Source organism: Haemaphysalis longicornis, unplaced genomic scaffold, assembly GCF_048455015.1.
Source record: "Haemaphysalis longicornis isolate Haplotype H1 unplaced genomic scaffold, Haemaphysalis longicornis Haplotype H1 scaffold_7, whole genome shotgun sequence".
Taxonomy (NCBI): Eukaryota; Metazoa; Arthropoda; class Arachnida; order Ixodida; family Ixodidae; genus Haemaphysalis; species Haemaphysalis longicornis.
In genome coordinates, this window is record NW_027526422.1 from 17,852,314 (window position 1) to 17,871,111 (window position 18,798).

At 47.3% G+C, this 18,798-nt stretch overlaps 1 protein-coding gene across 1 annotated transcript in view; it reads left to right on the forward strand.

The window, feature by feature from the left end:
- Positions 1–18,798, forward strand: part of LOC144144629 (basement membrane-specific heparan sulfate proteoglycan core protein-like) — a gene marked incomplete in the record, with an annotated part of 339,390 nt that overhangs the window by 177,925 nt on the left and 142,667 nt on the right. Inside the window, 4 exon segments of the mRNA XM_077676148.1 lie at positions 14,602–14,973; positions 15,866–16,009; positions 17,195–17,338; positions 18,202–18,345. Coding sequence (XP_077532274.1) covers positions 14,602–14,973; positions 15,866–16,009; positions 17,195–17,338; positions 18,202–18,345 — 804 coding nt within the window.

Below are 18,798 nucleotides of genomic sequence, written 5' to 3' on the forward strand. Positions count from 1 at the left end.
CTCCCAACACGCTTTCCATTGGGCGGAAATTATTTCTGATTGTTGGCAAGCAGTACACCGGGGCGCGTGTTTGATGGATGGAAACACTCGCCGGCTGCTCTTTTTGTGCGCGCTGCCAATGCTCCGCGTGCATCTTTTCAGGGCGGGCCGCAATTAGTCGCGAACTTGTACACAATGCTCGTCGGTAAAACCAAAGAAATGCGAAAAGATTCATGGAAGCGCGCCTGCGAGAAAACTTTTGACAGTGATAAACCGTCCCATCTTGCTTGTTCGACGAACGCGTATGTCGCGGAGGGCTCTTTTTTTTTTTTTTCTATTTCCCGCATCGTGCACTATAAAAATTTGTCGCCATGAAATTAATCACGCGCGTACGCGATGGGGTGATAGACTTAATGAAACGAGTGCACTTAAATAAAAAAGAAAAGGGAAGGAAAGTTAATGAGGCGGAAATCGTGCAGTGTAAGGAGCGCTTTTTTCGCGTTCAACTAGGCTCTGCAGTGATCGTCGCTGCGTACATATTCGCCGATTCATATGTCCGGCTGTTTCCATTCCGTTTAAAACTACAGTAAAGGGATTTCTTTGTGCTGCAGTTTTTACTTACCGAACGTCATTCCGAAGAAATTTACGGACTAATATTTAAAAAAAAAAATATCCGTTTAGCGCTTCGCAACGTTTGCCATGTCAACTGATCAGTTTAGGGGCTATTTCCAAGAGTGCGGATGATTTCTTTTGATTGCCATCTGACCCTGCGTGGTTTGTGGCGGCTTGCGAAGGCCGTTCAATGGTGACCTCCGGCAGTCTTTATCGTGCTTTGCGGGAGAAATTTCAGTGCAAAAGATTGTGCCAGAATTGTGCCTATGAGGGATTGTGTGCAAGCGACAGGAAGGCGTATGTTGGCTGCGCGGAAGGTGCGCCGCATGAAACTGCTCCTACAGCTGCGGATGACGGTTTGTGGGGGCCGAAGTGCAAGTCTAACGGGTATATGGAGCACGCAAGCAATGTCGGACGCGCGTTTGACCGAAACTTGAGCAATGATAAATTAAGCGCGTGAACGCCAGCGCGCGACTTGTGGGTGCGCCTCCCAATGTTTGACAGCGCCGCCATTATCCAAAGATGCAAAGACCGTCTCACGCTCGAGATAGTCGTGGCTGAGCGGACAAAGTGTTGGGGACACGCACGCGGAAGCTTTGCCGCAACTGCGCTGTCGAAGAGATAAAATTTAGTCGGCTGCTGCGTCGTTCATGCTTTTTATTAAGTTTTTACGCCGCCCGTATGCGTGTATGCGTGCGTGGTTATCTTCCGAGTAAATGTTGGTAGTTCAGCGCATGCGTGTCTCTACTCCCTTCCGTCCTCGTTTATAAACTGCGCTAGTTCTGTTTTCGGTTTTTCTTGGTTTTTAAACAGTGACCATTCGATCATCGTGCGTCAGCTAATAAAAGCATCGTTAGGCGGGAAACTGGAAGTTCACGGATCCGCTTTTTTTTTTTCATTATTGTGCGTGTGTAATTTATGGAAAACATGCGAGCTCCTCCTTGTATAGGTAGCAACTATAGTTGCTACGAGCGGGAGCGTTTATCTTTATTCGAAATTTGCGCGGCCAGCCGTACGAGTATTCCGGAAGATAACGTATCTCCTTTGATGCGACCATTGACGCTAAGCGCCGTGCGGAAGAAGCGGGCGATTATGGCCCCGCATGCCGCCGTCAGCACGCCTATCTCGCGCCGCTCGCAACATTTCTGTTGGTTTAACTCTCCCGTTGGCACAACCCAAGGGATCGGCCCACGTGGTGCTCCCTTGAAAAGACTTAATATGTGCTTCACCAACGTGCACGGGCAGGCGTGGCTTCCGCTCGCGCTTGTTCGCAGAGGAAAGTGGGCTTGGACATTGAGTCAAATGAGGACCACCGAGTCAAATGTTACTCTTGCGAGAGGGAGAGGGTTTTTGGACTTGTTCTCTTCTCCCCCAATGCTCTCTGCGCATGACATCAGCTGTGCTCGTCTACGTGGCGAGAAAAGGTAGAGCGGCTTGCGCCTCTGCGCTGTGCTTCAGCGGCACTGTGTGGTTTGAATCCACAAGCCAATGGTTCCTGCTCAAGTTCTGGACCGAGAACACCTAAGTTTTTAATTGGCCCGTGTGTCCTCCTGCTAGCATTTTAGTGACTCTACAACGGCGTGTTGTATCTGTCCGATGAACGCGCAGGTGTCCTCTAGGACTTTATGTACAGAACTGCCCTGTTCCTCTGGGGCTTCATGCACTCGTACGCAGTATCTCTCGCAGCATCTCTGGGGAAAGAAAATAACCCAGATTTAAGTAGCGCCTCCCGGGCCAACTAAGTGGCGGGTGTAGCCCAAGTATAACCAAACCTCGCTGGCGCTTTGCGTAACGCATAGCGTTGCGCAAGCGGTTCCGCAATGATTGCCGCCATGGTTCATTCTATACGGCGACCATTAATTCACCTGCCTAATCCGCGAATTAACCCGTGCGCCTAAGTGACTCACGCCTGTCAGGAGTGGGAGATAATTACGCCCGGAAGTAAGCGGCTCCACTGCTTGGGCAGGAAGGCGCTGGGTTAGCGGCTTTTCCCGTTCACTACCCACCATCGTCGGCGTTCCAGTCGTTCCGCATGCGTCGGCGTATCACTGAAAGCTTTTGGAAGCACGCGTTATTTCTTATGCTTTCCCGTCATTCATATTGTTGCCCGTATACTCGTTTCGATTTTTCAGTTTGCTGGAAATGCGTTAATCGTTGTCACCCTGTCTCACCCGGTGTATTGAATGCATGGTTCTTAAGAAAAGTCGATTAGACTACAGGATGTGTTGACAGCTCTCATCATGGACGCTGGTGTGCTGGCACCGTGGGAGTCTAGAGCTGCACGAATTGTAATGCCGCTAGTTTATTGTGAAAAGTATTTATACAAGTTAAAACTGCGTCAAAACAAAACAAAAACCCCTTCGTTGATCTCGGACTTTAGGACCGAAAGCATCTGGTTCTCGAGGTTTTCCTTTCCTAAAAGCTGTTTATTAACCCGGACGCTTTAATACCGTCAAGGCGTTTATTCCTTTCAAGCTCGTGGAGCCCATAATTTATCGGCAGGTGCAACCGATCTTCAAGAGCAAAACTGAAAGAAAAACAGCCTCGCTTCCGCCTAGGTCATGTGAATCCCATTAAGTTTTTCTTTTAGTCTGACCCTATTACAAGATAGATTCGTTATTCCGGACCGGCATCTTCACCTGGATTTTTTAAGGGCATTTGACGATGTTCTTGATCATTTTCCCAACCTCACAGTTGCTCATGCAATCATTAAATTTTTTTTTTACAACCTGCTCTCACTGCATTATATATCCGCAATCTCTGGCTCCTGAAGGTCATGTTCTTGGCCTTTTTTAACTACTTCTAACTACCTTATTTTGGGCGTTAAATCACCAAGGAGGTTGTAGTTTTATACAACCTCCTTGTAAATCACCCATGCGTATCTTTTTTTTTTTTTTTGCGGACCGTTGCGTTCTTTGTCGCCGGATACGCACAAAAATGACCACATCAGATTTAAAATTAACTAGCAACTGGGTCTCCATAGATAATAGCTTGACGTTTCCAAGTGTAAATTCCTGCAAGTTTCCCGCAAGCACTTTGGCAACTTATTTCTGTTCCTTACAATCGACGAATCTTGCATGAATTCTTGCCATCAGCTCTGTAACGATCTCTGAACACGTATCGCTGATTACCTCCGGTGCCCCCAGAACATTAGCGCATCGGCTTCATCATTTTGAATTAGCGACTTCAGTTTTGAACAGATAGCAGTCTTTATCAACTTCTTTGAAGCTATTCGGAATCGCGCTGTCCGCTTCATTACCTCCCAAACGATATTTCATCCCGTGCTTTAATTTCCTCGTTTTAAGACTAAAAATAACTCATGTCTGCCTGTTTTGATGAAGTATTCCAATTTTGCCATCTCCCGTAGCACATAATTTAAATTTGCTTTAATATTAGCTCTTACGTTAGCTCTTAAATTGCCTCTTGGATTGGCTCTTGGAGTTGTATGAAAGAGAGCAGGGCGCGGTCATACAAATGTGACAAATGTGCATAGCAAACACGTGGCGTCGTATCTCAAAGCACGCATGATGTTACGAAGTCGGTGACGCGCTGCGTGTGGCTCAAAATAAACTTACCTTGTCTCAGCGGCGCGCTGACTCAAAAGCGCGCTCAGGGTCACGTCAAATTATTCAGCGTCGAATGGCGGCAACGCTGTCGACGGCCGGATTCGTGCGCGGTTCCGTCCTACGTAATCTACGACACAAGTTTTTCTCGCCCCGGGAGTTGTTCTCAGGACGCCAACGATTGCTCACCGACCAAGGGTGGGCGGGCCCCACTTTCGACGCGGAACTTAACGCCTTCGCTCCCGGTCTCGGCTCCCAGTTACGTTCTGGTTAAACGTCACCTCGTACAATTTCGGGAGAGGGTGCCGGTCTTCCGTGGCACCCTCCCGGGTCCGGCTGGCGTCCGCCCTTGATACTTCCGCGCACGTTTGGCTTCTACGCGGTGCATGCCGTAAATCACGCTCGCGTCAAGTCGCCACTGGATGCCCGGATCCTGGGGTGAACATTTTTCACTACCGCCTGTGTGGGCGCTGTAAACGCTTGTGATTCACGTTCTTCTATTCATTTAATTATTCAAAATACCCTCGTGGCTCCTGGGGCATTACTGAGGAGAGTGTTATTTTTGTTAGTGTTCTACTGCTCATGTAACAAACATGAGACAGACAACTTGGCCACGCGTGTACAAGGCAAAGGAAGGAAAAGATGTCAATACAGAAAAAAATCTGGAAGCGTGTTCATACTCGTATTAAAACGCATACACGCCTTGTCACTCCCCGATTGGCCAGTTGCTTTTTCCCCGAACAGCGTCCCAATGGAATTCATTGCCCCGAAAGGGTTTTGAATCCGCTGATTTTATGAAAGAACTCGAGTCTCACGTTGTAAACCTCGAATGTTGGACAATGCTATGGTCTTCCTGTTCTCTTGATTTCTGTTGATTCTCGCTGTATTGTACGTATCCTATGTAGCCCATCCTGATAGGGCCAGATTACTGGCCTGCAGTATTTCTAAATAAATGTACTTGTTTGAGCCATCTACGGTCAGATCTTTAGCGCTGCACGGATCGAATACCCCGATGCATCGAGCATGCTTGTAACCTTTGAATCTGTTACGTCAAATTGTCAGTTAGTATACAGTCGGTGTGCCCTGACCCCACGCAAGCGAATTTTGGACTTCAAATACCCGTGCAGCGTTGCGCACGCACTTTACGAAAGGAAATCTATATGGAGGACAATTGTTCCTGAAACATATGAGGAGCTTTCGGCGGAACGTGGGGGCGTAGTTTTTGTAACGTCCCCGCCTGGTAGCAAGAAAACCTGTAGCCCTGTATCAGTTAATCTGCCATCGGTTAAACTGAGCGCCTGGTGTCACGGATTTGCTATTGAAACTACGCTCGTTTTTATCGCGCGCGCGCTGATGTACTGGGCGTATAGCTGTAGGTGCATATGCAAAGGCAGTAGCAGTACGCTTTCGAATCTAATCTAATCCAATGTACGCCACAGAAGTTTTCTTTTAAGTTTACACCACATACCCATCAAATTCACTAAAAATGTGTACCCAGCAAAACCATCGCAGAAAAGTGATACTTCACAGAGCAGAAACGCACGTTGAATATCAATACAGCCAAATTACGATGCAGAAGGCTGAAACGGTTTTCTGCAATTGCTCGTCAAGTTTCGGCCCATTTATCGTTTTGGGATCGCGCTGGAACCTGTAACCGATACAGACAAAACAAAGGGACACACACTTTCACGTGAAGCGCCGTCTTCACGTCAGTATGCTCTTTGTCTTGCCTCTGTCACAAGTTCCATCGCAATACCCGAAAGATGCTCTACCAATTAGCCCGACACGAAGCTTTACCGCCCACGGCTGAAAGCCTCCATGCCTCTGGAAAGTGGTGCAGCGATTCGTAAACTTTAGGCTGCGCACGAAGCATGCTGTGCCCTTCAATAAAACCTGCGCTGAAATACACCGCGCAACACAGTCGGGAACTCCGTAGCAATCGATCGCGAAAGATCTGCGTTGAGCCGGGAAGCTGCATCCGTCAATAGGACATTCCGCGCTCGCAACCGACCCCATCCATGCATGGCTGGACAAGATGCAAAGGATGGGGCGCAGAACACTGCCCTCCTCCGTTCTTGCCGGTCGGCAGCTTCCCGTGTACGCAACAACGCGTGCGAATTTTCGCATTTAAAGCGTGACAATGCGTGACACGTTCGTCCTCTCTTTGTGCTCGTGTGTGGGCGGATGAGGGGGGTGAAGGGGGTTCGCACGAGCACATACGCAACGCGAGGACTCCATCTACCCAGTGCCCTCCCTCAGTCACCGCGCTGTTGACATCGCAGCACCGTGCGAACATAGTTTTTGTGCATATTGAAAGACGGATTTCACTCGGCTGCAGCCGTATACACAAAGGGCGGAAGTTTTCAGAACCGCGCCGGCGGCGATTTGTGGGTCGCCGCTCCCAAACTGCCCTGTGACGGGCCACGCCCCACCGTCCCGACTAAATTACACACGGGGCTCGCAGACGACCCGATTTTATAGTGAAATTCGAAAAGCCAACGAGAGAAAAAACAGTTGCCCAGTGCCATGCGTCTTCACTCAACACATTCTTATATTTGCTTTCTCTCCTGTTACGCACCCCTAGCAGTCTCGAATTAAAATTTCGAGGAATATCTACGCAAGTATTGTCATTCCTGTGCTCTCAACGCTGCACTTCGCGAGCGCTGCTGTCGGTTTACGTGCCGTATTTTCAAGCATAACAAAAGCTTCTGAGTATGGCGCGTATGCTATGCGCGTTACTTCTGTTCAATAAAAGCATTAAACGCGGGCCGATATCCTATTGTCGTTCGTCCAGTGTGTCCCAAATAAAACCCGATCTAGAGGCTAACAGCTTCGCTGTATTGCGGTCACCTTCTGGCGGTCTCATCTCTAACTCGATCTACGCTCCTTCAAACCACAGAGAAGCGGAACGCGAATCGGTGAGGCTGTGCGCGGTATCGGGGTGTTGGTAAAAACGTGTGCTAGCTTAGTTCGCGTTCTGCAGAACAAGTAGCTCAAGGAGGCCCCATTATTGAGAAACTGCTATACTCGGTGACAACTAAAGAACGGCACCGGAAGTTGCTGCTTACCGTAGCCGGATGTTTCTCCGCGCGGCGCAAGTAGGGCGTTACCGGGAATATTTTGAACATGGCGTGAGCCGTTCCCGTGATTTTTTGGACTTAATATGCTTATAATATAATATAAACGACTCCAGTGACGACAAACTGCGTGAGACAAGGCAGACGATATCACGCATACATAGCAAACCCCTTTCAAAACGCGCGCGCCCTGACGTCACGGGTCCGGCGCTTTGGCGGAGTGATACACTACATGAGGTGGTGCCGTTCTTGAGTTGTAACCGAGTATAGTAAGTTGCACTGTGAGGGAAGTATATATTTCTATTGTTTGTAAAGCAGGGGGTTGGGGTGGGGGTGGACTTCAGGCGTTCGCCGCACGCGTGGGGGGTGCCGCCAATGAAGCTGTCTACATGCCGTCTGCTATTGCAGGGAGCTCACCGTCATTTTCACAGCGAAGCTGTTTAGCAAATGGTATTTAACTGCGGACACGGAAAATTACGAAGAAATTGCCAAGCGCGCGCACGTGAGCGTTGGCCTCGCGGCGACCGCCCGGTAATTAACAAAACCAAGAAAATGACTAGCGCTCGTGTGTGCGTGCCTCGCGACGACCGCCCAGCGTCCCTTGCGGTCGTTTGTCAAGCCAAGAATATACCCACTCAGGGAGATTGGCCAAGATTGGAGGAAAAAAAAAACTTTAGCGTTTGCCGTATTCGCGGAAACGCTTGCTCGGAACGAGAAAGACGCGTTATAGCGTCCGCTCCTTTAAGGTGATGTCCAATGATTATCACTTCCAAGAAAATGAAGGGAGCTCACGATGATGGAGTAAAGGTCGTTGCGGCAGCAGCGAAGCAGCAAATCGGCTGCAATCGTGGGCTTCAACCGTGGACTTCAAGCTTCGCTACCTTCAAGTGTTACGCGTTAGTGTGTGCTTCCTTAATTTTTTTCTGATATCTTTTATTCGTGTGTGAGCGCCATGGAACCAGGTACCCTGAGGGCGCAGCAGTTCGTCGATTCAAATGGTCGTTTCAGAAGCGGAACCCGTTTCGGTTTTCGCTGATTGCCTTATCGCGCATTGCAGCAAAGCTTAACAGTTGCCTTTTTTGCCTCGCTTTTAGTACATTTCATCCCGAAAAATAAAGCGTTAATTGGAGCACTTCCTCGCCCAATGTACTCGATGGACACTTACAGAAATTCAAATCAAGCTGCACACCCGCCTGCGGCCTTGACGAAATAGTCCAGACCTCTTTCTTGCGCTTCTTCTGTCCGCTTCTTCATTCAGCATTACCCTGAAACGTGCTCCGAGATAGTTTTTTTTTTTTTTTCCAAGTCATTTTGGGAAATACTGTTATAACCGAAAGAGCTGGCACGTATATCATTAGTCGGTATACGGTCAAACCAACGGCAGCGATACTGATATTTGTGCTGCTGCATTTCTGTCCGTATACTCTGTGGGTAAGGCGTGCATGCGTTTTGTTGAGGCGCTTCTTGTTGAGTCTAGGGCCACTAAATACGCCTTTATTTAGTGACGCTAGTTAAAACGAATCGACTTGGTACGCAACGCACATAGCGTGGTTACCAAGAGTGAGAAACGCCGCTGCGAAGTGCGCATGCGCGCGCAGTGAAAGAGCACTGTTGGAGCTTGCCTTTCCCATTAGACGAGCGCCGGTGAACCTCCTTTCAGGCGGCATAGTCATAGCTGGTTTCCTAAATGAAGAAATTAATTAACCGGAGGTCCCGCGTACGGCTTCGGCCTTGGGACCTCCGTCTGTATTACAACCCATATGTAAATATGTATACATCCCTGCATAAAAATTGAATTGAAATTGAAAATTGAAACCGAAATGTAGAATAAGGGTGGCCCACACTTCCATATACTGAGTTACTTTGTTGCTCGAAAACTCAAGTTTCTTCATTTTGGTGTCCTGCAAGAGGTGTGCGTGAAACACGGTATATTCACGCAAAGGTTGAAGCAAAAATGGAGACAAGTATATGCTACCGTTTGCTCAAGAAACCCAAAGCACACAACTGAAATACTTAGTGGATTATTGTTCAGTAGTTAGTGTTTGCGAATTTTTGACAGTATTACCACTGTGTGGTTAAGGAGAGCGAGAGAGTGAGAGCGAGAGAGTGAGAGCGAGAGAGTGAGAGCGAGAGAGTGAGAGCGAGAGAGTGAGAGCGAGAGAGTGAGAGCGAGAGAGTGAGAGCGAGAGAGTGAGAGTGAGAGTGAGAGTGAGAGTGAGAGTGAGAGTGAGAGCGAGAGTGAGAGCGAGCGAGAGAGAGAGCTGGGGGAGGTTGAGCATCTTCGCACAGTAGGTGCCCTAGTGCTGGTGCTGTTCAATGTAGTCCATTGTGCGGCTTTTTGTGGTCGTAACGGGGAGTCATTCGGGTTCACGAGGCATGAAAGAATTTGTGAAAGATGAAGACTGCTTGGCAGTGAGCCATTCCCCTATACATGTTCTCTGCGTCCACCAGGCGTCCGCACAGCCATTGATGTCGACTTCAGGCTATTGCTCACCTAAAAGAGCAAAGCGCAGTTGCTTCGAGTAGTTTTGCAGCGGTGAAGTATTCGAGCTAAGTCTGAAGACACGCACTTTCCGGCCGAAGTTGTACAAGGTCGCGCACACCAAGCCATGCACGATGTTTACCAGCTTCGGCCGCACCAAACTGTTTAGCTGAACCTGTAATTGCCCCCACCCGCCGTTTTTTTTCTTTTTCTGAGCAACGGTCTTTCCGCCGTCCGCATATCGGCTGATGCTGAAACGTTCCAGTTGCTCCCTCCGCCCGCGCCGTTTGAATTGAATTCTCCCGCCAAAAGCAGCATTGGGAATCGCATACCAAAGACTGCACACCTTAACGGCCGTTCACTCGAGTTGGCCGACCACGTATGTGATTTCTTTTACCGTCCCCGCAGGTCGGCCCTTCCAAGCGCGTTTGAACCGTCCTTTTTCGAGTGCGCTGTCCCGTGCTTTCTTACCTCGAGGGCTTTTCGGGATTGAAAATCCATTATGTATGAGGCGCTATACGCGCAAAAGGTGTTCAGAAACAAAAAAAAACAAAAAAAAGAAAGGCTGCTTCACATCGTGTACCCCATCCACTTCCGTTTCGTGACGCCTTCCACTTTCATGGCATCGCGCGGTGCGGCGTACGAGCACGCGTGATTGGAAGAAGCCCTTCTCCTTGAGAGCCCACGACGCTGACCCGCTGTCCCCGCCGTGGCGCGCGTGCGGAACCCAATAGAACTGGGCGTTTGTTGTCCTCGGCGCTGGCTACCGTTCCAGCATCCCCCGCGTTAATCTTTGCTCGTTCAGCCGCTGTTTCCTCAACTTTGACGAACTGTTTGATGAACTTTGCCGAACTCGAGATGTCCGCGGCCGTGAATCGCACGCCCTCATGACTTCATTTTGTTGCGCTGAAACTTCGCCCCCGAATTTTTCACTGCGGGCAGGACTGGAATTTCCCCGACAGTCATATTTATCGACGATTACAGTAAGTTTGACGTGGGATATCCTTTGGTAAAATCATTCGTCAGCCCGTCCTCGGAAAAGATTTGCAGATACTGAGAAAACTGTCCCCACCGCTTGCTTTCATTGTCGGTTTGGCTGCGAGTAGCCATCGTTGGGGTGTTCTATTGCTTTACAGTTAAACCTGGATGTAACGAAGCTCTATGTAACGAATTCCTGGATTTAACGAAGTTTTTAGCCCCATTGAAACCCATGTGTTTGCGACCTTTATGTATAAATGAAGGGGTGGTGCTGACAGATGACCTGGATGTAACGAATGCGCTAGACTAATGAGCCCTTATTTTTTGCACTTTTTCTGAAAAATCGGCTAGAGAAATGCACTAATATAGCGAATTTTGCCCGCACCGCAAACTACCGTGCGTTTTCACGTACGCGTGAGTGCGGTGTCGGTTATGTGCTAGGTATGTCTGTCGGGGTGTACTCGCGCCTCTCCACTGCTATATGTGGTGTCGGTTCGTCGGCGATGATTTCTGCCGCCAGAAAACGAGACGTTTCGTCTTTTCAACACAAGCTCGCAATTTTAAATGCACCCTCTCACCGATTTTGAGTGCGGAAAAGAGCATCAAGTTCGCGAATAGGCGTCACTTCAACACGAGTAATACTCAACTTACGTTTGTGAATACAGCGGTAAGTGGCAATTGCTTTCCCACTAGCGTAGTCACTACACGGCACTCCAAAGAAGCAGCAGGCGAAAATCGCGCAGTTTTTCAGTGTGAAACAAATTCCTGAAGGGTGAGTTCACCGTCACTGATGTCTATCATTTTGGTTTCGTTTCTGCTTCCCTCACGCGAGTCTTAACTCGAAACCTGTATGTAACTAAAACCCGTGCATGCAAGAAAAATTGCGAATTTTTGTCAACTTCGTTATGCCCAGGTTTAATTGTATACGTCTCCTTGGTTTCTTCTCGCCAATGATGTACATTCACACTATTATCTTTCTCCTACCAGAGGGGCTTTGACTTTGCGTTCCTCAGGAGAGTTGAAGCTTGAACCGGTTGGTACATAACTTTAGGGGCAGCGCAATTAACGGGACAAAGCTGAAACGGGACACACACAGGCGCTTTGTGGGGAACATGTAAAAGATGCATATTTATTTCTTTAGTTCACTTTATTGTTAATTTTTCTTCTGTTGTATTTTCTTGTTTTTGAAATTTCGTTATAAGGTTTACGATATTGCAGCGATAAATGTTAACAATTATAATACCGCCCATTACGCATTTTTGTGCCATTGCACAGTTCATTTGGCGTAGCGCACTCATGAGTGTGCGCTCATTCTGGAACGTTCAGTTCTGAACTGGCTTCTCACTTGTGCATTGTTCGAGCAGTTAGCTGTATTTCCATTAGCCGTCACACATTAACAATGACTTTTTAAACCACCAGTGTTGCAGGACTTTATAATTTCCCAAAAAGCTTCCCGAGGGGTGCAAACATAGAATTAATATTCCCGCGCAAGTTGCCTCTGGGCCGGTGGCGCCACCTATTCGCCGCGAGCTCGACATGTAGGTCGTGCCTTTTTCGTGCCTTTTTCCCGCCGTATGTGCGCACGAAAGGTGCAAACAAGAGTGGTATGCTGTAGTTCGGTTCCTCAACGTTCAATGTATAGCATGGAAGCGGCAGTCCGTTTTCATTACTACGCCAAAAAAAAAAAAAAAGCGACGATTCATCGGGAATTTCAGAATGGCCGTAATTGTGACAATGAACTTGTACGCTGTGGCTCGTAGCAAGCTCGATCTTTCCAGACTACGGCTTTGAGCCTTCAATCAAAGCATAAATAGAAACAAATCAGGAAGCATCGATCTCTCAAATTCAGTTTACAACGGCAATCTCAATCGCTTTCACTGGTAGCATGACGCATTCTTGCATTTGTGGGATGCCCTGAAATGGTAACACTACTTAACTGCCCCGAAATTCTTTCTAAGAGCTTACGATATTTTTTGTGTGTTCAAAAGGCAACATAAAATTACTGAATTTTGATCAGCGCAGAAATATAAATGTAACCGCTCAATCGGGTCTTTTAAATGAAATTTTAACGACTCTGAAGGAAGGTTTATGAATAACGGTCTCGGATCACTTATTTACGGCTTTCGTCGCAAGTGAACCGAATTGAATTGTCAACGCGCGCAGTACAATCATCTCATGTTTAGCTACGTTTTCGCAAAGTGACAAGCAGGTTTACCAGCGTGCAAACCAAGCTTCTGGGACCTCAGTGAGCACAAATTTTCTGTTACGGCGGCTCTATTGACCATTTGCGTTCCTTTCAAAATCTAACAGGTGCCTGCATCAGCGAGATGTGTTTGCATTCCTGCCTCTAAGGTCGCTTATGTACCCTAAAGTTGGCAATAAATGAAGTTGTGCTGTTGCAGATGTAGTAAAATATTTCCTTTTTATTTCTCGTTGCGAATCAGCGCGACGGGTTCCCGGTAACTACTTTGTTTTGTAAACTGAATATCGCCTTTGTCTTGGCATTAAATTCTTGAGGATTGGTTAAAAAAATGAAATTCTGTGCATTTAGTTTTTTTTTTTTCGGGAAGAGGGGCAGAGGGGTCCTGCCAACGTTGCAAGAGCAGCGAGAAGAGAACGCATGTAATGCGAAAAGCCAAACTATGGTTATCAGTATTACTTACAATCGAAACTACACTAGGCGTCGTGTTCTGTAGCGGTGAAAAAGCAGTACGTGTTTTTAAAACTGATTAACCCCCCTTTGGTCCGGGATTGTCCAGGAATTGTGGCTCGCCTTTTTCAAAATTGTATTGAAAGCAAGCATTGTGGGAAAAAATTTAAAAAAAAAAAAAACAGCGAGTCATGGCACACACCCCTCACACATGTGGGCAACAACGTGCACTATATTACGCGTTTTCTCCTCTTTCTTTAAACTTAGGTCCACCTTAAGAGGTTAAGACGTGACCATATTAGGCATTTGGTTATGCTGAGTGAGTCACGTTTCTGGGCAAGGTGATTCATGTCGGATTTGAAAATTTATATATATGAACATGACACACGAAACGCCACATGACAGACGCAAACTCACAACTGCTTAATTTTACCGAAGAATCCCCCTAAATACTCTTGAGCATCCATAGAAACGTATTTTAAATACGTAAAATTAGCTACTCGATACAGTTGCATAAATGTTTATTCCTCCTCCTCAGTGTAAACGACTGTCCAAAAATGGACACGATCACACAGGCGCTTGCGGGTGTAAAATACGTGTCCGGTAATGTATGGGCGATAGCGCGCGGGTCGTGTGCAGTGTAAATCTTTTTGTTTGTTTTTCTTCTTTCTATAAGGACACAGCGCAATTTTACAAGGGTGTGGAATTTGCCCGCGTATGCACAGGTCTTGTCGCTTCTTACCCGTTTCGCGTACTAAACTTTTATCCTTTAAATAATCACCACGCCACCTTCAAAAAGCACCCTTCGACGTTTCCGAAACGGCAGACGACTGCACTCAACAATACGAAAAGTGCAATGTGTGGAAGCAATGTTTATAACACGTTGCAAACTCAAGCGGTGACCACGGCGAAGATGTTTCGTTGAATTAAACCAGCGCATTAACCCGCAACAGCCGCTGATTATTGCGTTTCTAGAGGAGATGCGCAAGCAGAGGTAACTATGTCATTGCTTACTGCCAAACGAGCCCACATATTGGTTGTTTTGTCGTGTGCAGCACGCGTCTCGCGACGCACGCAACGTGAAAAAGCAGACGACGCGAGAGCGCCATCCACACTAGGAGCGGTTCGTCCCGCCGCCGCCAGAGGCCGACTGTGTTCGCGCTCGGGGCGAAACCGCTTCGCTATTTCGATGGTCGTTTAGAGGCGCGAAATGCGCGAAATGCTTTCTCAAAAGTTGGTGCGTTTTCTCATCTGGCGCAGATGTTGGCACCGGGTCGTCGCACCTGTTCCGCAGTTCTGTGCACGTCGTCAACCAACCGTTCGACGCCTCCCTGGTGCGCCAGGACAGCGACAGCTTCAGGCGGCTCAGCGAAGACTTCAAGCACGAGCTCTCCCGTGCCCTGGCGGCCTCGCTGCGGCTGCGGCCTCCGCACAACGTCCCGTCCGTGGAAGTGCTCCGCTTCGCACCAGCCGGCGGAGACGCCAACGCTCTGATCGTCATCTGCGACATCAAGGCGCCCCGATATGCGGAAGAGCCGGCGATGCGGCGGGCCATCCGGTCTGTCCTCGACCACGGCCAGGTTGGCAGGTTCCGGGTCTCCGGCCAACGCTCCACCTTCACTGAGCTCGGTGGTGAGTCCTTGTGCGGCGGCGCTGCGGCTTCTCCGCAAGTAAAATCCTAAAAAAGAAAAAAAAATTGCGAGAAGCATCGAAAGGTGGCCAGGCTTGCGGTGTCCTTCCAAATCTTTTATAAAATCTATTTCCGCCGGTCGCCGCAAACAGTCTGTTTAGGAGATCTGCCGGGCTACATTACCACCCTTCAAGAGAAACATCTGTACACAGCTTATTTAGTTGTCTCTGAGCACTTTTATATGTAGAGGAAAATAATTTGGCTGTAATTTGCCCTTCCCTATTTCCAGGACATAACGCTTAGAGTTAAAGCGCATATGCTTATGCCTTTTCTCTTTTGGCTGTTGAGGGTACCAGCTGATGCAAGTTTTATTAGTATACACAAGTGCAGCAAGCTTTATGTGTTCTCTAACGTGGAAAATTGGGCGTACTGGTACATAATCCAAAGATAGTAGCGCCAAAAAAAAAAAAAAAAAAAACGAACGGGGACAAGGTAACAAGGACTGTGCCGTCCTTGTCTTGTCTCTGTAGCTGCCTTTTTTTTTGTGCTGCCATTTTTTAATGCTTAGCATTATTTTCCAAGTACACCCACAGCCAGAACCGTGTAATGCCCTGCATTTCCACAAAAATGAAGATATCGTGAAAGTTCCAAATGTAATTGTTGTAATAACGTAAATGGAGATAATTGGTCAGAGAGGATTCAGAAAAACCAAAGAATGTAGCTGGAAAAAACTCATTCAAGACAGGTGGCATAAGAATGCTTTGCATTAGTAGATAATTCTCTGAATTTCTGTGAAATTTTTTATTGGTTTGTCCCCGCTTCGTCTGTTGATTGCTGAACAGGTAGTGTGTGTGCTTGTGCTTATTCATGGGACGTACTTTTCTTCATTGCCAGTTCCCACTCCTCACCCTGGCGGAATTCGTTGCGGGGACGACCAGTTCGCCTGCGACGAGAACAGGCGGTGCGTCGATTCATCGCGCAAGTGTGACGGACGTCGGGATTGCAATGACGGTTCTGATGAAGAGAACTGCGTGAAAGGTGGGCACTTAATGTTGGTCAGCATCTTGCGTATCGTGACGCATATATATCTGACCAAATTGAGTTCTCATTTAAAAGTGATGATGCTACCCATAAAATTGAAGCAAGTTTTCGGATCGCATTTGTTAGATGCAATAAGTTCTTCACGCTGGGAGTGCCAACCGCTTAGAAATAGTACCATGCATTTCCACTGCATGGTTTGCAGTGACCATTTTATGAAAAAATGGTCAATTCATGGATGAACAAGGCACAGACACACACAACAGATAATAAATCAAGGTGCAGAATGTGCAGTAAACAAACACTGATGCATAAAAACCAGTGCTTGCCTAAAGACATCTTGTAAAAATGATTCTGCCCAAAGGGTCAAATACCATTTAAAGATTTTTTTATTGCATCTATACATGCTGTAGTTGCAGCTTTATACCCCTTTCTCTTGATTACTGTTTCATCAGCAGTGATGATTTTTCTTTACCTAGGCGGGAAATATTCTAGAAATCAGAATACTGTGACTTCGTCCTTGTCACTTTGTTATTGTATACTTTGTTACTTTTGTCCCTTGTTGCTTTGTACTGTCCAGTCTTCTGTCTTGGGGCGGTGTTGTGGGCTCTTGTTGGAAGATAGATGTAATTTTTTTCCCCTCAAAGGGCTGGTGTAAATTATGACAGCGAGAAACTTGAACAAGTCAGCCGTAGCTATAAGGTCAAGGTATCGTGCAGTGCAAAGCAAAAAAATTGAAACAACATAACTCCGAATTTAAGCTAGAAATGTCCACTTCATAATACCAATTTTTCTATTTGTAGAAGTTGCAAGGAGCCCACTATTTGATACAAAAATGTTAAATGTTCCTATGTGGTATAAATTAGACCATGGCCCTCCACTAACGGTGGGCTTCATAACCCAAGTGTAATTTGAAGGCATAAAATTTTTATACAAGCCTTGATTTCTCTGAGAAATGTACTTATTTAAAGGTGCTGCAGCTTTCAAGCAACCAACCGCATTTTTTTATCCCAGCCCTTTAGTAAATTTCAGTTCTGTGAAATATTTTACAGTGCTGCAAGACTTGTACCATACAGGATGTCTCGTGGGAATTCATTGAAGTTCTTCACATTTTGTGATAGCACTTGCATTAATGATGACACTGAAAACTTGTTGCTTCGTAACCAAAGTCGAAACTCCCTGCAGTTCCCCCACACCACACTGATGAAGCTCACTGTGGTCCTGATCAGTTTGTTTGTGATGGCCGTCGGTGTGTGGACCGCTCTCGGAAGTGTGACGGTCACCAAGACTGTGCTGATAATTTTGACGAGGAGGACTGCACCACAGAAGGTGAACGACCACCTGTTCAGTTCGTTGGCAAAGTATGCGGACAAATAACACGGCATGGTGCTTCAGACTGCTCCCACCCGACCACTGACATGAACGTGCGCATGGAGAGAAGTCCATTTCTCGTGCACTTACTGGGGACTGGTTTTTGAAGCTTTGCTATCGCGATGGCCGTGTTGAATGGCCTCTCATGCTGCGCTTCTTGGAGCCTCTACTTATGGAGATGTTATTTGCGGTGGAAAGTATGAATCTGTGGACCGCAATTTCTTCCTTGGGTTGACCCCTTGCTTTGTCTTGGTGCTGACGTACTTCTTTTCAAGATGCACTTGAAGCAATTCCCACGAACAGCAGCTCGACGTTGGCTAACCTCAATCGCTTTCTCTTTTCTCGGCTTTAAGTGCTGCGTGAACTAATCTACGCCTTCGAACTGGATTTCGTCGCATTGCTTCTGAGGGTTGTGAGACTCTTGTTTGCTTGTGCAATGGGTGTACCCTCCGCATGGTTGCCAAGCATGATTCGCAATTGACATTTGCCTAAGCTGTTCGCTTTTGCCGTCTTTGCTGATGAAGCAACTGCAGTTGATTAGAGAACTGGTCTCTTTGGATTTTCATCTTACATGCTTTGCTTCGGGTAAGCCAAGTTCTGGCTCCGATAGTTTTTCTTACTGAACCTGCTGTCTATGTGTGCATGTTGAACTTAACCCCAGTCAAGGGCTTTGATACTTTGCTCTTCCATTCTGATACTCGCATGCGTGGACTGTGGTGCAACGTAACTGCTACGGCTACAAATTTTTCCTTGATCATCATGTCGTTGAAAGCTTCCCCAAAAGGGCTTTGAAAAGTGACCCGAGCCGAAACTTCCCACAGCTCCTGATCGCTCTGTGGACAAAGTCCATTGTGGGCCCAACGAATTTGTTTGTGATGGTCGTCGATGCGTGGACTTGGCAAGAAAGTGTGACCGTCGACCTGATTGTGCCGATGGTGCAGATGAACATGGCTGCCCATCTGAAGGTAACTATTCACTACACGCACATGTTTCGGAGCTGTTGGGCACTAAATTGGTGTGTGAGGTCCTTTTGGTGGACTTTGAAAGGCAGGGATAGGCTTTTCATATTGAATTTGTGCTATTTTTGCTTTGGCTCTGCGTTTGTGTGCCGTTCTTGTTCGCTGTAGTTGCTCGAGGTTTGCACAACTGGAAGGTGTCATCATATTGCAGGCTGTGGCGACGAAACCGAGTTAGTTTGCTTGAGGGAAGGTATAATTCTAACTTCTACATTGCCTTGCCAGTTCACTGCAGTTCCTTTTTCGTCACACGCCCACGCACTTGTGTAAAGGAACCTTTTTTCCAATGACAAGGGCATTTTTTTCCTAGGGCGTGACTTGTTCTGTACAAGCTATGTGTCATAAAAATTTGACTCGCTCCTCACATTGTCATGGTAATGCTAACACTGGTGAAGGGACTCG